General features: G+C 40.0%; 1 protein-coding gene across 1 annotated transcript; it reads left to right on the top strand.

Annotated features, from left to right (window-relative positions):
• The first annotated feature begins 8,652 nt into the window (after positions 1-8,652).
• LOC134661283 (uncharacterized) lies at positions 8,653-17,652 on the top strand. Its single transcript, XM_063517273.1, has 5 exons — positions 8,653-9,145; positions 10,614-11,570; positions 12,263-12,541; positions 13,223-13,364; positions 17,495-17,652. Exons 1-5 carry the CDS (start codon positions 8,783-8,785, stop codon positions 17,623-17,625), a joined length of 1,872 nt encoding a protein of 623 aa, XP_063373343.1. The 5' UTR covers positions 8,653-8,782; the 3' UTR covers positions 17,626-17,652.
• The last annotated feature ends 81 nt before the right edge of the window (positions 17,653-17,733 follow it).

The following is a 17,733-nucleotide window of genomic DNA, read 5'->3' on the forward strand; positions in this document are numbered from 1 at the left end:
TAATTTTTTTTTATATTATAAGATTTATATTTCTGACGTCTATTGAAGAAGAAGTAAAAAAAAATGTAAGTAACAAAAAATAAGGTCCAATGGAGAAATTCTCAAAGCAATAAATTTGGGAATAACTTGATAATTTAACATCATATCCCACTCCTTGTCAATAGATATATTACAGCTTTAAAAGTCAATACTATAATATGGGCATCTATAATTTGAAACTGTGAGACCAAGCTTCCATGGTCGCACAGTTTATATCTATTAGAAATAGGTAGATATTGGACGTAAGCTAGCAACAGATGTTTATGATTAATAGCGTCCCAGGCAAGAACTCGTTAAGTGCTTTAAGGAGATATACAGCTGCTGCTCCCTTGTTGGGTTGAGGAACCATAGAAGACACCCAAAAACTTGAAAAAGAAGTTCATATTTTAAGCTGCCCGATTGGACAAAAGGAAACCCTCCTTTTGTACCTTTTTATATGGTGCGACGTCTGTCACAACGCTAAATATTTCGAGAACTACTTAAGCCATCGATTCGAAATTATGAATAGTCATTAGTAAAGTTAACCCAAAAACATTGAAAGTATTTTTTTGTATTAAATAACCATTATTAAAAGGGGGCAAAATGTCAGTCTAGATACTAAGTGGAATATCATTTGAAAGAGCGCAACTTCAACATTCCGAAAGATTTTTTATTTTTTTTTCATAGTGAAATCTACTTTGGTATTTTTCAATCAGGCGAAGCTATGATATGATATGACATGCTTTTTTTTGTGTTTGGGTTGCTACTGTTCCTCAACCGACCAACAAGAGGCAACTGATGTTCACAAGGATTCATTTATAGTATACTATACATCTTCCTTAACCAGTTACACTTATCGCTTGGAAAGCCGAGTAAAGGAAAGCTTGTAAAGGTTGTTGTTGTTGTACATTTGGTGGAGCGCAATGTATAATTGAACTTAATCTACCGCTCGTCGCCCTGCCAATCACTTGTGTGCAGCCCGCGGCCTTAGGCCAAGTAGAACAATAATAATAATAGTCAGATTTTGCGTAATCCACAAAAGTCAGGTCATAAGTCTGACTAAGTATATGTTTCTAGAATTGACAACTTCATGAAGTTGACAGCAAAAATTTTCGGGCCAAAGTTTATTCTTTCAAAATAATTTGATTCATTTTCCACTATATGAGTTGGCTACTCACTACAGCTATTTGAAGAAATAAAAGTGTGTTTACTGTTGTTTATTGACAACTGCAGACTATTGAGTATTTGACCAGAGGTCCTACCGCAAAAAACGAAAATTTATATGTGTCTATCGCTTAAATAGCCGACTGATCTGATTATGATTTACCCACTGCTTTTAAGCACTGGCCAAAATTGGAACAGTATTACCATAGTCCACGGAACGATATTGTTGTAATCACACCAAACCAAAATATTTTATGTAATAGTACTAACTTGTTAAAAGTGAACTAGATAGGAACATCCTACCAAACCTGCTATGCATGTAAAACTTAATTTTTGTAGAATATAGAGATGGGCCGATTATTCGGTATTCGGCATATTTATCAATGTTCGTGTTCGTCCAAATAGTTCGGTTTGAACTGCTAAATATTTATCAAATTAACAAATTCTTTATTAAGGGCGTCCACTAGCTGGCGCGGGTGCACTTCGCGGTCAGGCGTGAAACAGTATTCGTCTGTATATTCGGTCTGGTATGATCTGAACCGAATATTCATAATCGGCAAAGTCTATATTCAGCCCATCTCTGGTAGAATATAATAGTAGTTTATGTAACTGCTACATAATGAAAGGCATTAAAATACGAGTGTGGGATTCATAAAATGATTACACGAGTATTTTAACGTATTATAGACCTCGTCTACAAAATCTCACTTACCCCCCACGTTCCACAATGTACTATTTATGTATACTTTCAAGTTCATTAATATGGCATTGTATGGAGAGGACTTTATTCTGCTGACACAATATTTGCATTAGTGAGATTTGAGGGATAATGCAGATAATAAAAATATTGACAGCCAATCACTTTGGTAAGTCACTTCATCGTATTTCCTTGAATACTTGTGTTACATGACTTAGAATTGAAAATAAAAGAGGTGTAGACCAATTATTTGCACAAATAAAGTGAAGTGCAAGAGCTCAAACAGAACATGATGAGTGCTACAGAGGGACATGTCCTGTTCATAATATTCAGCTATCAAACTTAAGTTTTGTTAGGCAGTATACATTGGTACTAAGTTCTTTTGTAGCTATATATTATTCTAATTCTATTCTTGTACCATATTTTCTTAACATAGGTATATTTTAAGAGAACAATTGATCATGATGAGAATAAATAACTGTTTAGTAGTAGAGCATTAAGTTATGAGTTCCTGTAAAACTTGTATTAACCACATTCTAGTAAGTAAACAGTATACTAGTTAAAACATAGTTGTAAGACTAGCCTGTGACCACGTGCTGATAGGACTTTAACTGGATACACAATTTTAGGCCAAAATTCAGCGGACTAGGACAATTGTATGTGCGTGAATGTACTCATATTTCAATTGCGTCCAACACAGTGCGTACGAATGCAAAAATATTACGGATTGTTAACAAAATAAGCCGAGTAACAACAAATAACATGAACTTTAGCGGTAAATAAGGAGTGAACAATATATAAGTATGGTAACTTAAGCACGATTGAAGTACTGACCTGTGATTTTTCAACCTGCAGTCACTTAATTAACGAAATCATCTTTTAACTTCCTGTAAACAGCAACAATCATATTATATTAAACGCTAAGATGATAACATATTACTTATTGGATAAATCTAAACGAGAAACCACCTATATTAAATACAAGAATTACAAGATGTAACCTAAGCGTCACTATCACGATATAATATGACATGACATTTTGTTTTAATGCTGGTGGCAAAAATTGAAACTAACTACGCCACGTACTGGATTACGGTCAGTTGTATTACAGTGGCGCCCTCCTTTAGCGATTGACTAAATTGACTCCATTTTCTTTTCTTGTTGTGAGACATATACCATAAAGAAATCCATAAAGTCCCTTCTACACGGCTGCCATCAACGCAATTAAAGCTTCCGACCAAATCTTGAGTTTGAGATCCTGAAAGAACAGACGGAATCTTTCGTGCGACGCGATTTTAAAATCGCGCTGTAATACATATTTTCTTGTCGCATGTACGCGCACTGGCATATAAACACATACGTTACATTTCTGCGACAAAAAATCGTGGTGCGTTCTTGTCCTAAGGTAGAGAACTGCCAGTCGTCATATATAGTGGAATCCAGACGAGACAATTTTTCGCCAATCTGATGAAATTGTCCGATCGAATCAGGCCGTGCGGATACAAAAATGCCAATTTTCGAAGTTAGTATCTATGGAATGCAAATTGTGTACGTGTGGACGCTAGATGAGATTGGCGCTAATTACTTTCCTGATCAAATCGGTCGATTTGCCCAGCTCGTCTGGATACGGCTTTTTTTTTCCTATCATGGCTTTTACTCCTTGCTAAATTTAGCAAGGTGGATTCTGCCAATGTAGAGGTGTAGACTTTTGACTTGCGCAACGAGAATGTTCGGTTAAATTTTGGTTTTTGTGGAAGGATAGGCTGGGAACCTAAAACAAACAAATATTATGGACTACACAGCCAAACACATGACATGACACAATTGACATAGTACCAACATTAGTGAGAAAGAGCGGAAGGCGGATGACAGATTGTTAAGGCAAGCAACATAGCGGATGAAAGGCAGGAAAAAACGTAGGGGTTTAAGTATAGATAGATAGAAATAAAGTAATAATTAAAGTTTTATATTTTGTTCCTGTACATATTTAATAAGAATAGAAGTTAGGGGCGGCTCTATTAGAGTGAGTAAAAATTAATAGGTCGCGGAATATGTGCAGGTAACACATCATACAAAGAGTAATTGGATCTCGGACAAGAGAAAAAAATGTGATCTACGGTGCCCTCGTCTAAAGCTCTGGATTCCTCCGAAAACGGTGCCGTCTGCCGTCATATAGCGGCCGCAAAAGACTGGCCGTCTTTACGGTGGCGACATGTGGAAAGTACCACGTCGTCATAACACACCGTCATCCACCAAGGTCAAAGCGGCAAATTTGAAAAATGTAGGCGCGATGGGATAACGTCCCATAGAAAATTTGAATTTCGCGCCTTTTCCTACTGACAAGATTTGCTTAGTTAAGTGGTATCCAGATGAGACAATTTTTCGCCAATCTGATGAAATTCTCCGATCGAATCAGCAGGTGCAGACACATAAATGCTGCATAAATGCCAATTTTCATAGTAATTATCTATGGAATGAATTTTCCTGATCAAATCAACTGATTTGATCAGTCCCGTCTGGATACCACTTTAGAAGAAGAAAGAAGAAATTATATTTAGCATCAGGTACAAGTAACACACAAGACAAGTAACACAAACAACTTAGATGCTAAACAGGATCCCCACTCAGCATAATGCCACGGCAAGCCATGACGCTGATTTTCAGTGGGTACCTGACTTAAAACTAATCTACATCTAAACTAAGACTAAACGAGTGGCAACACACAATTCAGACACAGATTACAAAATACATACCATAAAAGAGGGAAACTACAACCAACAATAAACTTAAATTAAACAGTAGTTCAGCATTTTAGCATGCTTAACGTTGCGGACCGTTGTGGACCGTAGCTGGAATGATTAAAGCCAGTGCCGGCCCGAGCCCTTGATCAGGCTATAGCGAAATCGGGTTTTGGCGCCCTTCGTTGAAGCTTTTTACCCAAAAGCAAAACAAAAGCGTTAGGGCAATATATTATTTAGTAATGAAATATTTTTTTTTTTTTAATCAACGTTAATTTCAAATAATACTCATTAGAGTCACTGGAAGGTCCGGGCATGGTCATTATGGTTATCGTCATTTTCTTCATGCAGCGACTGCTGTTTGACTGGACTGGAGCTAGATTTGTCTTCAACAGCCAGGGCCGGATTAAGCATGTCGGGGCCCCTAGGCAGTGCAATGCTCGGGGTCAACAGTCAATTCTGCATACATAATGTTCAGTTGTTCAGTACAGGGAAGTAAGTTTGCGGTTTTCATTTCAACCTTCAGGTGTCTGTCGAGCCGATCCGAACATACCGAGCGATGTCTTTTTCGCTCTTATTGCGTGGACATAAAGCTTTTTTCTATCAGTTTTTACCGATTCCTTTTTGCGTCCAGTGTGAGAGCCCGTTTTTCTCAATAGGTAGTTAAATATTTTGAGAGTCTGAACAGCGATTGTCCGATCATAAGATTAAAGGCGGAGCCACATGATTTTCCATGTGTTTAAATGAATATTCATTGACTATATTAGCCAAGCTAGCATGTAGGTACAGGGTCAACCAGAAAACCAGCAAAAAACGCGAGCGCAACGAGCGCGAAATTTTTTGTGAAAAATTGTGAAAGCGTGTTAAAAAGGCCGGGCCGGGCCCAAAAATCCGAAGTTCCCCAGTGAGGCGAGGTCAAAGGCGTGCTGATATTGGATATTAGGTATAAGTAGGTACCATAAAAAAATTATAACAAATATAAATAATATTTTATTAAATATTATTTGTTTTGGCGCGCGCGGTGCGGCCGGGGCCGGTGGTTTGAATAACGGGATCTTGAGCGTTGCGAGGATTTCAAAGCACGAGGGTTAAACAAAATTTGCCCCCGAGTGAAGCACAAAAATTTTCACCACACAACCCGAAGAAAATATTAACTGTATGATATCAAACAAAATCAATTCCAAATAACAATAACAATAACAATATTTTTATTCATAATTGAAGTTTAGCAGGAAGGTTACATTGAACCCCGCACTAGGCATGGCCTGTATCGCGGGGGTCATGATCATCACGAGTTACCAGAAATAAAATTTATAATTATATTAAACATAAGAATAGGAATAGGAAAAAGAGAGGAGTGTGTACTTGTATGTGTAAGGTTGTTGTGAGGTGGTAGTGAAAAGTGTGTGAATCAAATCTAAGAATGTGTGAGTGTAAAAGTTTGTTAGATTTAAGTGTGTTCGAGCGTTAATGATTAAAAACTGAAACTGAACTCGAAGAGGAATGAAGAAGTAATCCTATGAATCCTACGTGGAGTTAGGAGTTACTTGGGAAGGATTCAGAATTTCTTCTGATTCGTCGAAGTTCCAAGACTTTAGCAGGTTTAGTATACGAATTTTTGCCTCATTTACGTTACAGTGCCTAATGTCACAAATTTTAACTACTTTATTGTAGATGTGCGGGAAGAGAAATGCTGAGAAGCGCTGCGCAAAAGAAGTGAGAACACGAGGTTTAGGGATACTGTAAACTCTACTTGAAGTGAGCGATTGATGTTCCGGCAGACGACTGGCCATAATATGAGTATATAAAGTAACACGTAGCAAATACAATTTGCGAACACTCAGGACTTGGGCTTCTTTATAGAGGACAACTGTTGGATATCGACGGGGTCGCCCCAAACAGACCTTCAGAACCGCTCTTTGTGCGCGCTCCAAAATTTTCATAAACGATTTACCAGAGCCTCCCCAGGCTAGTATACAATAGTTTAAAATTGATTGACAGAGGGCTAAGTACACAGCTTTAAGAATGAATGTTATTAAATATTTATCATTCCAAATCATCATTTAACCTTTTCGACGCCATGTCAAACACAAAAGCTGTCTCTCAGACGCCACGTCATCGAAGTGTCAAAACTGAAATTGAACTTTATGCATATGCACCTAGGTCTATGTTGCTCTGTGGTTTATGACCGATTAATACGTCTTTGGCGTTGGACCTGCGGCGCGTATATATCGGTCATTGGCGTCCAAAAGGTTAAAAGTTAATTCTACCAGCAAACATAGGAAAACTACTCAAAATTTGATTTGCCTCACATGTGAATAAAATGCAACTTAGCTATCCGTTTTTGAACAATTAAGAGAGCCTATATCAGTTGATGTGGTGAAAAATCACTAGTGTTCTTGTATTGAACTATCCTGATGTAATCAAAGGCTTAGAAAATTAGGAAGAACGTTACGTTTTCAGCGCCTTTATCAGGCTATGTTTCGCGCCTTTCATGATGAAAAGCAACGATTTAAAAAATAAGTAATAAAAGGTAATCTTTTTAAAAATAAACAAAATAAATTAACTTTTTCGGCGCCTTTATCAGTCTTTTCTCGCGCCTTTCAAGATCAAAAGCAGCGATTAAAAATAAATTTTGCGAATTTTTTTTTCTCTAGCCATTTTGGCGCCCCCCTATGCCATCCGGCGCCTAGAGCGGCCGCTCCACTCGCTCTACCCTAGATCCGGCCCTGATCCGAGGTAACAGAAATGATCGAAAGACTGATGCGTTACTTGATCGAGGGTGACTGCTGGGGGTACATCGGTGTCCTGGACCATAATAACAGTTTTCTTGGTGTTCACGCTCAATGAAAAAGATCTGCACGCATGGCTAAAGTATTATCAGCTCTTGTAGTTCTTCTTCTGAGTTGGCGACAAGTGCAGCGTCATCAGCATAAAACATGTTCCCGGGCTACCACACCCATACCGTTTCCTAGTTGGTTTTATATAGGAGGTTAATGTTGGATAGCTCGCACGCATAAAACAAAATTCCAAAGAGCGTTGGCGCCAAAACGCAACCTTGCCTAACACCGCGCGGGACGAATGATGATCCATACGGCAGCACAGATTATATAATAGTTCTAAAAGTAATTACTGTAATTAGCATTCGCTTCTAGGCGACCGCGACCCACTGTTTTGTATGGATTACTATGAAATACTGACGGATGCAAGCGACCGCATTCCGCGCGACGGTAGCCCCTACCGCGATAGGTAACCGAATTTCGCAAATTGCGGGGATCTTTCTCTTTTACTCCAATGAAGGCGTAATTAGAGTGCCAGAGAAAAATGCCCGCAATTTGCGAAATTCGGTTTCCGCGGTAGCCCCTCGTGGGTCTCGCCAGCGAGCGACACGAGCCGCGCGTGGATGAGATAAGTATTGGTGGAATCAGTGTTTAAAAACCCACCCCACCTATATTGATGTGAGGCTGATATCTTATAACTTAACTTATAACTTTGTGAGAGAAAATATTTGGGAAATGCGAGTAGGAGAAGCATTGAATAAAACAAGTACAAGTCGATAAACAGATATGTATTAGTTACATTCATCTTCTATTCGTAGTTAAAACTTCCGACATCTTGAAACACTACCGTCCTTTACAGCAAAAGTGAGCTTGGGTCGTCGGTCGCCTCACCTTTGGTCGCGTTGATCCTATGCTATCAGAAGGCCTACCGCGAACCAAGTTCGACGTATTGCCTCTCTGTCGCACTTGTAAATTCGTACGTAAGTGTGACAGGGAGGCATCACGTCGAACGTGGTTCGCGGTAGCCCCTCAGTCGCCTACCGACAGGGTTCGAAACGTCGGGATGTAGTATAAGGTTAGTTTTAATACTTTTATTTCATGAGTACCTAACTATCGAGACAATATTATGTTTTTAAGTACATAGTCTCATAGAAATTTCAAGTATAATAAACACTCGAAACTTCTTTATATAATATTAAGTTTATTCATGATCTTGAGTTTGGAGTCAGTCAGAAAACTTAAGACGTGAAGTTCGACGAGGTCGCAGAGGGCGTTCACCGGGTTTGAGTTCCATTTCAATTTCAATGGCAATTAGACACGAAGATTAGCCCAAACCGTTGGGCAGTGCCAGTGGCCAGCGTAGCGTGGTCAGAATTGCGGACACCATGCGACCGGCCGGACGCGCAACCCTCCTCCCGCACCTGCTCTGTGCGCTCTCGATCGGAAACATCGTCCTTGGCTCCGAGTATGGAGTACCAGTCGAGATTAAACTATGGGACACCGGGAGGACCCCCTTGTCGCACATGGTAGACGTGACTAATGAATTCGGTTTAAAAGTCTTGGCAGAACATAATTTTTTAAATGAAAATAACATTGCCTTCTCACCCTATGGTCTTATGGGTATACTAGTGGCGTTGTATGAGGGAGTCGACGGCGAGAGTTCCTACCAAATTCAAAAAGGAATGCTGCTGCCTTGGAACAGAAATGTCATGAGAATAGGCTTTAGAGATATCCATCGCACTTTAAAAGTGAGTATGTGAATACATTTTTACGCCATTATCGGCGCCTATTTCTTAGCCTTTTAATTTTACAAGCCTCTGTAAATATTAGATCCCTACAAGGGATAAGTTCGCCTTTGTAAAAAATGATGTGTTTTTTGTACCATAAAGTGTTAATTTTTAGTGTTCCCTATAACTTTGTTCACGGAACACTTATGGGATCACTTTGGTCTTTCAATCAGTTAATTTTTATTATAATAATTGAGTTGACTTAAAATCGCAATAATTAAAGTACGAGTAAGTATGATGTAGAGTGTAGGTAGACTGACTGTTTTTTGTGTCCCTGTCTTCTGTTTTTCACGCTCGGTTAAAATATGGCCTATTCGGGAAATAAAATGAGGTAGGAGATAAGGCTACGGCGCAAGCGACGACTGTGACGCAACACACTATTATACTTGAATAGGTAGGCATAAGTAATAAGGTGCCTATTTACATAAACTGTTTAATTTTATAACCCATTTCCATCTTGTTGTAGATGGGCAAATAAGGGCCAGTGTTGAGGCGGCCACATAGAATCCAATTCCTACAACAATATGTAGGATAAATGTGTACTACGTTTTTAGTCTAAAGGAGTATAAAGGAGTAGACCCTCGCACTAAGTCATTCGTAAAAAATAACTTTGCAGTATGGTAGTTTGTGAGATGAGGGTAATACATTTAAGAAAAACAATACAATGCAATTAAATATTATTATTCGATATTTTTACCTGAACTTTCCAATAGCCTATATATTCGATCGGATGAACTAAGTAGGTACCTACTTATGCAATAAATATTTAAATTGTGTACAAAACATTTCCAGGACAACTTGTTGTTGTTTAGATAACCCCATCAGTTTGATCGATTAAAGTACTCATTAAACTTTGACCACGCTAACTTTGCATAAACTTTTCAGCAAGAACGCTCGCGTACATATCCCTATATGCTCATATTTGACGTGGCACTTGGCATCGAAACTTAGTCTAGTCCGTCTCTAGTGCTGGTGGCTACAATATCTACAACGAACCGCCAGGTCATTTTCACCACACCAGCTGGTACATGCTCTCCAGACTGTTCTAAAACTTATGAGAATTTTATCCATATTTGGGGCAAAGTAATCAAATAAACCTTTTGAGTTGTTTCCTTATGTTGGCGCGTAGAATTGACTTTTAAATGATGATTTTGAATGATAAATATTTAATAATGTTACAATTGTATTTTCCTTGTATTGGTGTGAATAATGTTGTTTCGCTCGGTAGCAATAGTAGACATTCGCAATTTCACCTCCAACGAACCGCAGATTGCCGACCCTTCAGGCTTGCGTGGGGAGTTGGGGACCATAGCTCACTGAGAGAGAAGGCCAAGGGTCAACCGTAGAACGCATATACATATTAGGTATAGGCTGGTGACTGGTGTTAATGATGGATGACTCACTTTTATTATTTTAATATTTTTTCCAGACATATTTTGTTCCAGAAGAAGGTTTTCTCGCAGGACTGGCATTAAACAACGAGAACGTGACATTTAATGAAAGTTATAAAAAAATCTTACGGTTTTATGGGTTTGATCTGGACAACGACCAGTTGCCGACTACACCTGCAAACAATGATACGAATGTGTCGTCGACACCAACCGCCGGGGACGGCGCGGCGGCCGCCACCGCCACCGCCGCGCCCGCGCCCGCCACCACGGCCGCGCCGAGCACGCTGGCTCGCGAGGACCTGTCCACCTCCGCCGTCGATACAACTACCAACCCTAATGCGGAGACTATCAACGACGTAGACATCCGAATGCCCACCTCGTCGCCAACCACTGGCAATTCAGCGGCGCCTAATGCTGAGAGTACTACACTTTTTAGTACATCACAAACGGAAACCACAACCAGTGCGACCACTGCAGACTCGAGCAGTACAGCCTCTACTAATGTAGGCACGACTAACATTGAGCGTGTCACTGAAAATGTACAGTCTACAATGATAGACAGTACAACGTCAACGGCAGCAATTCCAAATTCTGTTGATATTGAAGTGACGACTGCTCCAAGTTCTTCTTCCACGTCTGTATCATCAACATTTTCAACAAATGAAGAATTAGAAATGCCATCGATAAGTGGTCAATTGTCAACCTCTGCCGCAGTCGACGACACTACTAGCACACAAGTACACGAGTCCGCGACTACGGAGCAGCTTAATACTGGTGCTTTCGACACCACCACACAAACAACAGAAAATAGTGAATCCACCGTTGAAACGCTAGAGCGCCGTAAAAAATCTATTGTTAATTTTATTTTTACGAATCCACCATATATACACGAAAACGTAATTTACAGAGGATTTGATATACCGATACCTGTACAGAATAACCCTAATCTTGGAAATGACCAAATGTTTTTAGCAAATGGATTGAAAAGTGTTCAGGTCAGTAAGTCATGTTATTCAACGTATTTGATAAGCGCTTAAGCGCTATGTTACTGTTGGTGCCTATATCATCTTTAATTTAACTTTCACCACACCATGCAGCTGGTAAAGTAAAGGCTTTCTTGATTGTTCCATATGTGTGGCAAAGTAATCAAATGCAAGTTTCCTTGGTAGAACTGACTTTCAAATGATGATTTTGAATGATAAATATTTAATAACATTAATTTCGAATGGATTTTGTTTTGATTTAGTTTGATATTTTGCAGTTAGTATTTTCCTTGCGTTGGTGTGGTGAAAAATTGTGTTTCACTCGGGGGCATATTTTGTTAACCCTCATGCCTTGAAACCCTCGCAACACTCAAGATTCCATTTTTGGAATCTTTCTCTTATAAGGTACATTTGCGTTAACGACAGCGTGAACTCGATCGCATTCCTTCTCTATCCCACATATACATCAGTGCGAGTGAGATGCACTGCGATCGAGTTTACGCAGTCGCTAACGTCGTCAAGTGTCAACTCGTGGTACGACTACTAGTAACTATTATTAGGAAATGCACACTTAGTTAACTATTCTAGTCTAGAACAATGCTAGATTAGGTTAGGCATATACTATTTAAAAGAAGATAATTTAGAAGTAAATTGGAATGAATGTGTGTAAGTATGTACATATCGTGTGTGTGTACACTGTGCAGGTGTCTTACATGCAATACGACGCAGTGCTGGAGCACGCGTACCTGCCGCACCTGGAGGCGGCGGCGCTGCGGCTGCCGCTGGACAGCGAGCGCTACTACCTGCTGGCGCTGCTGCCGGCGCGCGCGCACCCGGCCGAGCTGGCGCGCCTGCTGGCCCGCCTGGCGCGCCACTCCGACCTGCGCGACGTGTACGCCGCGCTGCGCCCCAGACAAGTGCGCGCTACGCTACCCAGCTTTACTGTCAAAGGCCATGTCACGCTCACTGCTGACTTGCAAAAAGTAATTGAACACAAGTACAATTTGACACACATTACATTTATACATACACAACATAGTTTAAAATTTCCAAGAAATATTTTAGAAATGAAGTTGTGCTAACTACATAACATAATGAAAGAACATAAAGAGAGTATTACTGCAATGTTCCGCCGCCAGAATACATCCCTATTTATTAGCACAAACCGTTAACCATAGAGTAAGTTATAATTATATATTATGCCATAAACAGTTTTGAGACAAGTTATCATTATCACAGATTGTTTGTTAACCCCTGGAGCGCCCCGGAATTACCGTAGTATGGAACTCCTATACTAGTTACTAGCACACGTGTCTTGTTAGGGCGCTCCACGGGTTAATACGACATTCAAGCATCAAAGCGGTTTACTTGGTTGTGGTGTTCCCTACGCAGAGTTTTGCGTAATATTCCCTGTTGAGGGAATCTCAAACATTTTTTTATAAATAGTTTCGAAGCTATTTAGGAAAACAGGCTGAAATTTTTACCACTAGATCGAAATAAATACATATTAGATATTTATCTTGCAGTGTATGTGATCTGTTGTTTCCTACAAGTACATAACACCTATTTTTTATTTTTCCTAGTTCGAAATTTCTTTTTATCAATGTGTTGAACAAACAATTGAATTACAGAAGGGTAAATGACGGACGAGATGTTTTTTGTAGCTGGGCATCCGAGACGTGTTCGAGCCGCGGCAGCGCGACTTCACGCCGATGACGCCGCAGGCGGGCGTGTACGTGCGCAGCATCGAGCAGGCCGTCTCCGTCGCCATCCGCAAGTACGGGACCGACGACCGCAACACCAGTAGTGAGTGCTTACCTCACATATACATACATTACTTTATCTACTTACTCGTCTTTAGGTAGGTGGTACCCGTACAAAAACTGATCTCCGATGTACTCGCCTGTTAGTACCAATCATTATTGGTATTATTTAAGGTAGGTACATAGTTGGTAAGGTGTTTTAAAGCACCGCCCACACACGAGGCTGGACGGCTCGTAGAAGCGCGAGTCATGCTTCCAATGAAAGTTCCGTCGTCGGTAAGAAGGGTCGGTCCGAATCATGAAATAAAAACCTAATAAATATTTTCAATGTAAACTATAGCGAACATGATCGGTAGGTCCAGCCGTTTTTGAGTTATTGTATAAGTCTTCTTTTCTTAGTAAAAACTCTACAAAGCGCTGCGAAGGTACCTACTCCCTTATGCTTATAATGTACATGATACTTACTAATAGCCCCCTTTAGCCTATCTATTCTGACAGAATGGTAACTATGGAACCCTACACTGAGCATGACCCGACATGCTCTTGGCCGATTTTTTTTTAACTTACAAATGTCTTGCGTTAGGTATCCGCCGTGCGATGTTCTATGAAATCGATTTTAAAATTGACTAAATGATATGCTCTTATTTTCTTCATAATTTAAATACTTAATAAACTATGTTATTTTGAAAACTTACTGATTGTGGGATGGCTTAAATACGTACCAGTAAAAAGTGACATGAGCGAATTTGCCCGATACTTTTGTTATAAAAAGAAACAAATACTTTATTTGAGAGTTGTGAGTTGTTACATTGCTTAGGAAATAATTAAGTCACAATCCGGTAGGTAACTGTTTAGCAAAGAGATATATAGGATAGATAGGATGGCGGAGGCGGGCGGCGTGCGCGCGTCGGTACGCTGGCGTCCTTGGTCCTCGCCCTGGTATTTACATCGCGCAGCCGAGGTGTGCCCATGAAGTGTGACCTGTCGAGGGCGTAAGTGGCGTAACGTAAGACGTAAGGTTTGACCAACCTCGACATCCGCAAGACAAAAACTTATTTGTGCAACATGAGAGCAAAGTTACTTCGAGCAAGCAGAGATTTTTATTTATACTTAACTAAAGTTGATACACCTAATGCTTGAAATACCTAATGAAAACCTATTTAGATGATGACACAACACAGTTGGTGGTGGTAGTAGAGCGCGAACGGCGCCGCCGCGCCGCTGGGGTCAGCGCGACCGCGGCCGCGCGGTCACGCTTCCGCGCCTTCCGCCAAACATCCTTCACTCACATACATGTACGTACCTAACGTAGATACGTTTACTAAATTGATTTTACACTATTAATTAAATTGGCAACCGTGAAGGTCGACGTTACGCGTCGTCGTGCCCCAATCATTTTAGCTACAGATAATTTGTAGGCGTATTAACTACAATAACTACAGTATCAACGAGTTGTTCATGCCCATGATTTTGTCTATACATTTCTTATTTAGGTAAGGATATGATAGGATACAGGCCTCAAAGTTTCTACAGCTCAGTAAGACTAGGTATATATTTTACATATAATCATGGGCATGAACAACTCAGGTGCTTGTTGATACTGTAGTTAATACGTTTAATACCATTTTTGTAAATATAAATACCTATACGAGTACTGATAGAGTTAGTTCGAGTCATCAATCTATATTATATCCCATCAAAAACGTAAATGTGAATGTTGTTGACTTCGCCGGAAAAAGAATTGAGATCTATATGGGTGCCAAGTTCTAGTTCGCTTGGGATGCAATTAATAGGCTATAAGGCTAGTTTTTACGTACCTATTTATTCTTAATATTGAACTATAGGCTCTCATTTCACATTTATGATGAATGTATGTAATATCCTTACTTTTTGTATTTCGAAACTAAAATTTATTTTTCACCTCAGCAGCTCGAACAAGGGTACTTTGCTACTTAAAAACAGTGAGCAAAATCGCATTTTGCTCACTGAGTGAGACAAAATGAGCAATATGCGATTTTGCTCACTCAGTGAGCAAAATTTGATTTTGCTCACTGTTTTTAAGTAGCAAAGTACCCTTGTTCGAGATGCTGAGGTGAAAATTTAATTGTTGGCATATCTTAAAAAAACATGAGTGAATAGAGGTAAGTGATGAAGAAGGAATACATTTTTCGGGTTCTCTAATATGTTCTCACTGCTGAGGTGAAAAGTTTTGTGAACTACACGAGATCAAAGTTATTTACATCTCGTGCGCTTTTGAGTCCCTTACTACGCTCAAGATTCTATTATTATAGAATCTTTCGCTTGCACGGGACTCAAAATAAGCACTCGAAGAAATATCAAACTTTGATCTCTTGTTGTACAAATAACTATTTGCTATTACATACAGATTCGTTACTCGTTAGGCGCTGAGTGTGTAAATAAAAACTGTTTTTTTTTTGGAAAATAATACAAATCGAAAAAAACACTGATTCTTTATCTCAGTTTTGTAACCACACAATTGAACAGAGCCAGGCAACTTTAAAGTTGTGGTTTCGCAGTGGGTACCGCCGGCGAAAGCGTAAGTCAAACAAAGCGGTGTAGAAAGAATAGTCGAGATAGTGTACTTTGATTGAATCCCTCCATTGTTATGATTATGAGGCGTGATGTTCAAGTAAGAGTAGCGCCGGCGCGGGTGTGACATCAGCGTAGCGGACATCGTCTACGGCCAACATCAGCACAGACCCCTAGATTTGTAATAGGTAAGTATTGTTACCTAGAGGCGGTGACCAGAATACTAACTGGACACTGTAAGTTGAACAAGCACATGTTTCAAATTGGCAAGAAACAAGATGCGATATGCAGGTTCTGCCAGGAGTCAGAGGAGACTTCAATGCACATTCTCTGTTCCTGTACTTAGGGCGGCATGTATTGCAACCCTATGAGGTACAGAACGTTACGGCCCAAAACATCTGTAATTTTCTGGATGCAACGGGCATTAGTAATGAACTTTAAAGGGCCGTCACAATAGATCAATACCTGGTCGACGTGACACTCAAAGGCCCAGTACCACCCCCATAATAATAATACCTAGAGGCCAGGTTACTCTGGACCATGGAACCATGACGCGGCAATGCTTGTTGTGTGCGCTCGCAGCGCGTGCGCAGCGGCGGCGCGGCGCGGCGTGGCGATGGCGCAACGCGGCGACACGCGCGTTTGCGTCTATTGAACCACTCTCGCGTGCTTACCAATCACCATCATGATAACGATATTACTCGGCCTGAATGCTTAATCGCGAGTTCAAATTGCGATTTGCAAATAGCTTGTTTTGTGCATGCGCCTGAAATGAATCGGTAGGTACCTATTAGGAAAATATTGGTCACGTAATTGTTTCCGGTCTGCTATAGTTTGTTTATTTTGTTTCACCAATTGTGATAACCATCGATACTCGATAGAGGTCACTTACCATTTATGAAATTCAATTAGGTAGATTGTGGACAACGCGGATGACCTCAATAGTTTGTGCAGGTAAACAATGTAAAAATCAATAGATACCCTTACCTAAATAAAAGCGGCCAAGTGCGAGTCGGACTCGCCCATGAAGGGTTCCGTATTTAGGCGATTTAAGACGTATAAAAAAAAAACTACTTACTAGATCTCGTTCAAACCAATTTTCGGTGGAAGTTTACATGGTAATGTACATCATATATTTTTTTTAGTTTTATCATTCTCTTATTTTAGAAGTTACAGGGGGGGGGACACACATTTTACCACTTTGGAAGTGTCTCTCGCGCAAACTATTCAGTTTAGAAAAAAATGATATTAGAAACCTCAATATCATTTTTGAAGACCTATCCATAGATACCCCACACGTATGGGTTAGATGAAAAAAAAAATTTTTGAGTTTCAGTTCGAAGTATGGGGAACCCCAAAAATTTATTGTTTTTTTTCTATTTTTGTGTGAAAATCTTAATGCGGTTCACAGAATACATCTACTTACCAAGTTTCAACAGTATAGTTCTTATAGTTTCGGAGAAAAGTGGCTGTGACATACGGACGGACAGACAGACGGACAGACGGACAGACAGACAGACAGACATGACGAATCTATAAGGGTTCCGTTTTTTGCCATTTGGCTACGGAACCCTAAAAAGACATACATAAACCGTATCAATAGATTAATTATTTTGTTTTCAGGGTACGTCAATCGGCCCCCAGTTCATTTCTCGGCGACGTATCCCTTCCTGTACTTCGTGATGGACGCCAGCATTCACGTCGCTCTCATGGCTGGGAAAATGGTGGATCCTCTCAATTCAAGAATATTATAGTTAAATCTAAATGAACCTTCAGCTAGGTTTTGAATTGTGATTAATTGCCACGCCACTGTGTAGTTATCCCGCAAGTGACATTAATGCGCAACTCACAAAAAATCACGG

This window comes from Cydia amplana, chromosome Z, assembly GCF_948474715.1.
Source record: "Cydia amplana chromosome Z, ilCydAmpl1.1, whole genome shotgun sequence".
NCBI classification, from domain to species: domain Eukaryota; kingdom Metazoa; phylum Arthropoda; class Insecta; order Lepidoptera; family Tortricidae; genus Cydia; species Cydia amplana.